General features: G+C 41.7%; 1 protein-coding gene across 1 annotated transcript; it reads left to right on the top strand.

Annotated features, from left to right (window-relative positions):
- Nucleotides 1-698: 698 nt before the first annotated feature.
- On the top strand, nt 699-1808 carry LOC144103492 (uncharacterized). Its single transcript, XM_077636193.1, has 2 exons — nt 699-1550; nt 1719-1808. The coding sequence occupies exons 1-2, from the start codon at nt 699-701 to the stop codon at nt 1806-1808; spliced, it is 942 nt and encodes a 313-aa protein (XP_077492319.1).
- The last annotated feature ends 6383 nt before the right edge of the window (nt 1809-8191 follow it).

Genomic DNA, 8191 nt, shown 5'->3' with positions numbered 1-8191 from the left:
TTATGTCGCTCGGTTTTGACGAGAAACGAGCACAACTGACAATACACACATGTTGTAGGCCCTTGATGTGTTCGTTACCTGATCTGTGGTCATGGAAACCGGAGGTATTGATGCGTGACCCCAAAACTTGAAAGTTTTATTTGTTCATATTTTCACGACAAATTTTTTTCAATCCCTGTACACTTTTTTAAGAGTACAGCCAAATAGGCGCACTTCATAGAAGATTCCTCGTTAACAGTTCCACTTCCTAGAATCAGGAATCAACAAGCCGTTGCGGAAATTCCAGAAGCATGTCGGGAAAAAGTCCTGTCAAAAACTCCCTGACAGCGAGAAGAGAATAGGTTTGGGCATGTTGGCGATTCATTGTTAAGCGGGAAATAATAGCGCACAACAGAATTTGGGACGAGCGAGTGAACACCGACAAGCGCTATCACCTGACGTTTTACTGCAAATAGACATCATGAACGGAAACTGACGCCGCGTTTATCCAATGGAAGCGATGGAAGAAAACTTTTCGCTTCAAGGCAAGCCTTTACTCTGTAGCAATTATTTTGGCATACAGGTGATATAAACGAACAAAGAAGACGTAATAAAAACTACAGCCATAAGCAAACTCCACAAAAGTTTACTTTTCCAGGCTACCATGTAAAGTCTTATCATCGTGTTAAATCGTGAGTGGGTGCGGCAGCACTACCAAGATGCAGGAAACAAACCCGTTCCTTTTTGTGATTCAGGTGAGAAAACGCTTCGGCAAAACTTTCCGTAGCAACAACCTTTGTTTGATTTTGCTGCCGTGCCCACTGCAGCTGTTTGAATGGTTATGTATCATATTGGTGTCTTTACGATCTCTGTTGTTACTGGCGGGGGACGTCGAGACTAATCCCGGGCCCACAGGCGAAACAATTGAACAGCAGCTGAAAGCGATCGCGAAAGACATTCAGGAGATAAAACAAGAGAAAACGGTGACCAACCAAAAACTAGGTTCAATAGATAAAAAACTAGAAAAAATCGGTAAGATTGAAAAACAGGTCATAGAATGCGTGGAACGAGTTGATAAGCTCGAAAAAATGGTTGTATCCTTGACGAAAACTGTTGATGACCCTGATAACAGAAGCCGCAGGTCTAATCTCATTATATATGGTATTGAAGAACAAGAAAATGAGACCCCCCAAAGCTTGCAGGACACAGTGGAGAAAATTTTTGATGAAAAGTTAGAAATCAAAACAGCAGGCTTTGAAAGGATTCATCGTCTCGGACGAAAGGAGGCATCTGACGATTCCATCCATAGGCCTGTTATCTTGAAGTTATTTGACTACCGAGACAAAACTAACATACTGGGTAACTGCACTATGCTGAAACAAACTGGGTATAAAATTGGGGAAGACTTTTCCCGAGCTGTGCGAGAAGTTAGAAAGAAACTCTGGGAGCGAACGAAAGTTAATCGTGATCAAAAAGATAAGGTGTACCTTAAATACGATAAAATAAAAATAAACGAGCGTTTGTACACATGGGACGAAGAAAAACGAGACATTATTGAAATTCCAAAAAAGGTAAGCCAGGACGACGCTCCAGCCCGAGCAACTCGAACCCGCCGACGCCCCTAACTATTATCAATGTTAATGCGCGTAGCCTCGTAAACAAAGCTGAACAGCTAGAGGCAATTTTGATTGCTTTAAACCCTGATATTGTTTGCATCACGGAAACGTGGCTGCACGCAGATATCAAGAGCCATGAAGTTGCTCCTCCTGGCAACACCATGGTTCGAAAAGATAGAAAAACTAGAGGTGGGGGAGTGGCTGTGCTTCTGAGGCAAGGCATACGCTATTCACTAATGCCATACGTTTCAGGCGTTGAAGCAGTCTGGTGTAAGGTACAGCTAAGTCAGAGCTCTGCCTGCGTTGGCGCTGTGTAAAGACCCCCTAACGCAAAGGCTTCCAATCTTGAGCCGCTTCTTGAGTATATGCAGAGGTATATGCTGGGAAGCGCTTTAATAATGGCCGGTGACCTCAACCTTCCAGACTTAAATTGGAACTTGTTAAGCCCGTCCACAGCAATAAACAATCTTCTGGTAAACTTTTTATTCACTCTGAATTTAACTCCGGTTGTTTCCAAGGCTACTCGGGTGCAGGGTACTTCAAGCTCTTCTGGACCTTATTTTTTTAAGCGATCATTTTATGAAGGAAAAGGTTAGCGTGAATATTTTTGATGGTTTATCTGATCATAATATCGTTGTGTGCACACTATCGTATCTAGGACGGTTTCGTAAGAGTGGTCCTACAAAACGTATATATGCCTTTAACAAAGCTGATGATGCAGCTATCATGACATACCTTGAGCACGAATACCTCGATTTCCGCAACCTATGCACAGAAGGCTCTGCAGACATCGATGAAATATGGCTGCAGTTAAAAAATCACGTAATGTACTGTATGAAGCAGTTTTTTCCACTAATAAAAAAGACCATAAGAAAGCACAATCTATGGATAACGCGCGAAGTAATTCACTTAAAACGTAGAATTAAAAGGTTGAGAAATTCGAACAAATCAAGCCCGGTCTCAGACTACTGCCAAAGGATTAATACAATGAACAAGGAACTGAAGGAAAAGACAGAAGAAGCTAAGCAGCACTTCTGTAAAACAACTTTTAGCAAATTTATCAAAGAATCGCCCCACAAATTCTGGCGCTATATAAGTGACAAAGAAGGCCCTCCAAACCCTTTGCCATCGTACGAAGAAAAGAAGCAGGCGGTTGCGTTCAATGCATTTTTCAAATCCGTATTTACACCAGACAATGGTATTACGCATTCCTTTAGGCAAGAAAACAGACAGCAATATGGCGTACTTGATGCCCCAGTCGTAACTGAAGAAGGAATACTATCACTGTTGTTAACCTAGATGATAAAAAGTGCAGTGGTCCGCACGAAATTCCAAATGTCTTCTTGAAACGTTATGCCGAACCCATGAGTAAGTACCTATGCCTTATGTTCAATAAGTCTATATGCGAGCACTGCCTCCCAGCGGAATGGAAAGTTGCAAAAATAATACCGGTTCATAAATCAGGTGATAAGACTTGCCCGTCAAATTACAGGTCTATTTCTCTTACGTGCACTTCCTGTAAAGTTTTAGAACACATTATCCTAAAATCAATAACAGAGTTCGTTGAATCAAATAACATTCTTCATCCCCAACAACATGGCTTCAGGCGTGGTCTTTCCACTGTTACACAACTTGTCGAGAGTTTACATGACTTCGCTAAAACAATTAACGACCAAATGCAAACAGATGTCATCTTCCTAAACTTCTCAAAGGCCTTCGACCGAGTCTGCCACCCCAAACTACTACAGAAACTAAGTTATATATTAGGGAATGGGTCAGTAGTCCAATTGATCGCCAATTATTTAACCGACCGTCGCCAGTTCGTGCAACTCGGCGACCACACTTCAGATACTGTTCCGGTCCTTTCCGGTGTTCCACAGGGCTCTGTTTTAGCCCCAATTCTCTTCCTTCTTTTCATAAACGACATTGCTGACCAGGTAGAAGCGGAACTGAGGTTGTTCGCAGATGATTGCGTACTATATAGAAAAATAAAAAGCAGAGAAGATCAAATAAGCTTAAACAATGATTTTGGCAAGATAGCAGAATGGTGTTCAAAGTGGCAAATTGCTCTTAACTTAGACACAACAGTTTCAATGACTATACCGAAAAAGAAACCCAAACTTAGCTTCCCTTATGGCTATAGCAGCACTGCACTGAAGACAGTCACCCAGCACAAATACTTAGGCATCATTATATCAGCCAATCTCGGGTGGACAGCTCACGTAGATCATGTAACAAGCAAAGCGATGCGTAAGCTCATGTTTTTAAAAAGAGCCCTGCGGTATTCTACGAAAGAAGCCAAGCTTCTGGCGTATACTACTATCATTCGCCCAATACTAGAATACGCAAATGTCGCATGGTTCCCGTATACGCAAGCTAACATAGCTACGATTGAGGCTGTCCAGCGAAAAAGTGCGCGCTTTATCTGCAACAGATAGAGGGGCACCGATTCTCCGACGCTGATGCTATCTGAGACTGGGCTTGACACGCTAGCTTGTCGTGCGACGCTTCACCGGCTGAAGTTTCTGTACATGAATATACATAACAAACTTAAAGTTGATTCTGCTTAATACATTACTCTGGGCACTTCCAGAGAAACGCGTCACAAAAATGAACTTACCATGCAAGAATATTTCTGTGCAAATAATACCTTTACGTTCTCCTTTTTTCCGCGAGCTCTGCGCGAGTGGAACTGCCTTGATGAATCAGTGATTATACAAGCAGGTGCTGAGAAATTTTTTGCGCTAGCTGGCAAAAGTGTATTGTCAGGAAAGAAACTGTGATTTTTATTTCCTTTTTCTAACATTTTTGGTGTTTTCCGTGTGTTTGCTTTTCCATGCATTTCTATTTCCATGTATTTGTATATTCCATGAATTTACTTGTATTTCTCGTGATCATGTAAGGAACAGGTGATGATTACTTATGGGTTATCTTTGTTTTTGCTTTTTCCAATGCCTATTCTTATTCTCCCCATAATCTTCACTGTACTTTAGGCATGCTGGAAAATAGTGTTTATGACTGGTCGACAGTTTGCCTACGACCAGAACCCACTCCTGTAAAAATCCCAGAAACAGGGATTGGCAGTATTCACAAATGAATAAATAAAATAAATAAAATGGAAGGAAGACCAAAACATATATCCTTAAACCGGGCCCTGTTTGAAGAAATGTTTGTCGTGCGCTATATAAAAAGAATTCGAGAAATTTATTCTTGGAGAAATGAAGATATTCGTAGCGAGATTACCATCAAGTAAAAAGATAATGTTTATAAAATCTCTGCTCCTTTTTATTCATTCCTACTTTAAGTCATCATCAAAGTGTTTCCGAAGCTTGTGAATCTCCAGAAATTTTTTCGAGTACAAAACCTGTAATGTCTATAATTCCTGACTAAAGTTGCGATGAGAAAAGAGGGACACAAGGAATTTGCGGAAATTTATTTCATATTTGTGTATCTTCGCTATTACGCATGTGCCGAAACCAGTACACTTAACTCGAGCGTTTGTGTGCGTGACTTGCACTGATGTTAGAGCCGGTGTGCACAGGGCGCTCGATCGACACCATGCTGCACGGAATGTTCGCGGCCACTGCCGATAGCGATTGCCGTGCTGCTGCCCATGAGTTACCTCGGATCCACACACGGATGCCTAGAAACTCTAATGTAAGTGGAAGGCGCCTTTATTGCACCTTTATTGCTCGGCCTTTATTGCTTGAGCTTCTTCTTTATGAAGCGCAAGTAGTTGTTGAACAACTGAACCATTGTCCCGCTTGCGTCGGCTTCTGTCTCCTCCAGTCCTTGCGCCAGCAACGTTCGCTCGGCTGCTGCAGCCATTGGTATTACTGGGTAGCACAGCCAGAGGAGATGTGCTCAGCACAACAGCAGTGCTGCTGATACTCTGGCTGTCTACAAAGCGATGAGTTGGAGGTCCGTCATGTCTCCGAGGGGCACGTCTTCCCCCGATGTGAGCACCTCGGCGTAGTCTGGTGCCTCAGTGATGACTGGCAGATGCACATGACTCAGTATAGTATATTGCATTCTTCATCTTCGCAGATGAGGGGTGACAGTTGCCCTAATGGTATGCAATCATCAGTTGCCCCGACCTATGCCGGCCAAAACAAAGGGAAAGTTCAAAACGGTTAGCTGCACATAACTGCGTAGATATATTACTGAAGAACTTCAAAATGCAGTCTAGTAAGCTGATCACTTAAAATCAATAAAAGCAATAATGAATAGCATGTTTAAAATGGGAGAGACATCGAGAGTGCCATTGGTAATATATAACCAGCCAGTCTTGTACACGTTAGATAAAATAAGTAACCGATTAAAATTACAATTACTGCATCTGAAATGTAACTCATTACGAGGGTCAATTACCGCCCCCAAAAAGTAACTCAATAATTACAGAACAGAAATCGATTACAACTGGCACCAGCTACACCAGGAACGAATAGCGCGGAATGCCCAACACGTCAGGCAACCATCCGCACCTTGGAGCGCGTCCGAACTATTTATCGCAATCGACTGCAGAAAAAAGAATAACTGTATTACCTGAAACGTTAGTCTGAAAAAGTAATAAATTGAGTACAAAATTACACAAAAATGTAAACAATTGCATGTAATAGATTACAAGTAATCAATTGCGTACAACTCTGTATGTAACTTTGGTAAGAGGCCAAACCAATGAAACAAAGTATATAGAGATGAGGTGGGAGCTGCAGTATGACACTTTGCTTTGGACAGGGGTGGGATAGGAAGTGCCTTTTGTTCGCCCTTACCTAAGAACCATGGTTGTACAAGTGTCACTTTTTCTGTGCAACCTGTTCCCTCCCTTTTCTTCTCAGTTCTCTAATATCTGCAGCTGGCTTGCCTGGGGCAGCATTCTGTATATTTAAAAATCTAAGTGATGGAATTCCACAGTGACTGAGTGGTCTAATAACGGGTAATGTTTGAAATTGCAAATTACCTCCTAACTTTTCACGACCCGCCAATCATCACTGATTGGTAGGCTGCCGAGAAAACTGTGCGGCTGGCTGTAAAACTGCCATGGGACACCAGGAGAACCGATGGCAGTTCTAGTTCGTGTTAGCAGTCTGGAAAGATACAAATGATTTTAAAATTAAATGTCCTCTTGGTGATCTCTTCAGGCAATCAAGCTTCTCTGTGAACACTGAGACTGAAGACATATATGTTACATAAATATGCAGGTACCAACTGGCAGCTACTGGTGAAAATGTCACTAATTGCATCAGGTGGAGCTTTTCAAGTGATTGGTTCAGCTGATAGCACTCTAGCAATGTCTGCGTAGTAGGCCAGTGAGGCCTACAGTTATACATATTCTAATTTTAGAGACATTTGCTTAACTCTTACCTTAGCTGGTAGCCAGAAGTACCCGAGCACTCTATAAGGACACCGTAACTCAGAAAAAAGAATGTGAATTTTTGAAGAATGTGTATTCGGTTCTACATACAATGCTTACTCTTGAGCGGAAGTTGATTGAGTGAGAATTTTGCCTGCCAATCAATCAGTGTAAGTTAAATAGGATATAAGTAATGATCACAGTGCTCCTGTGCTGTAGTCACGCGTGCTGACGGCTGAATGGCAAGGTCACTACTACAGCTCTCTGGCAATTTTCTAAACGAAAGCTTTGAACGACAACAGTTACCGCGGAAAAATGAAAGACGAAGTTTGCATGCATAGCGCTGCGTGCACGCGTACACAAACGAAGACGAAGAAGTGCTTAATTACGCAGATTACGAAGAAAAAAAGAACAGACGTCTGAGGCCTTCCTTCCTAAAAGAACAGACCAGTGCTGCGTTTCGAGCGCAACATAGGCTACTCCTGTCACGAGGCCTTCATTGTGAAGTTAATATATTTTTATTTATTTATTTATGTGCATACTGCAGACCATGGTTAGGTCCAAGCAGGAAGGGCAGGTGCACAAAAAGCAAAAGTATAGCAACAAAAATACAACAATACAGCAAAGATAATGTAGTAAAACAACAATACAGCAATGCAAGACAAAGCAGAAAAAAATACATAATACGCAATATCAAAGATGGCTGAGGAACGCGTCTGTTTTTCAGGATTGATTTGGTTCGGTTAATGAGTTCCAGTCAGATATGGTGCGTGGGAAAAAGGAAAACTTGAACGAGTTAGTCCGGGCAAAATATGGTTTTAAAAGAGCTTTGTGATAGTGTCGTGTATTCCGTGTTGACATTGGGGAAAGATAAGCAGAAGGGTCAAGTCTGAGTTTATTATTAAGAAGTAATGAAAGAAAATCTAAACGAAAATTTCGTCTTCTTACCTGTAGTTCTTCAATACCGTTAGCACGCATCAAGTCTGAGGGGGAGTCAGTGGGTAGATATTTTGAATATATGAATCTAATTGCTTTCCTTTGAACGTTCTCGAGCTTTCTTATGTTAGACTTAGTATACGGGTCCCAAATTATGCAAGCATATTCAAGCTTGGGTCTAATTAAAGTATTGTAACCTAAGAGCTTAACGTTAGCGGGGGCGTTTCGAAGTTTATGCCTTATATAACAGAGCTTACGGAATGCGAGTGAACAGATGTTATATATGTGAGAGTTCCAGGAAAGGTTA

Source organism: Amblyomma americanum, chromosome 9 (genome assembly GCF_052857255.1).
Source record: "Amblyomma americanum isolate KBUSLIRL-KWMA chromosome 9, ASM5285725v1, whole genome shotgun sequence".
Classification (NCBI taxonomy): domain Eukaryota; kingdom Metazoa; phylum Arthropoda; class Arachnida; order Ixodida; family Ixodidae; genus Amblyomma; species Amblyomma americanum.
Note: the sequence above shows the minus strand (reverse complement) of the source record. Positions and strands in the feature narration are given on the sequence as shown.

What these genes read in the sequence shown, in the direction of transcription:
- LOC144103492 (XM_077636193.1), top strand. Translation starts at nt 699, where the DNA reads ATGCAGGAAACAAACCCGTTCCTTTTTGTGATTCAGGTGAGAAAACGC. An exon ending in TTATTGAAATTCCAAAAAAG is followed by an intron (nt 1,551 to 1,718) that starts GTAAGCCAGGAC and finishes GGCTGCACGCAG; the next exon opens with ATATCAAGAGCCATGAAGTT.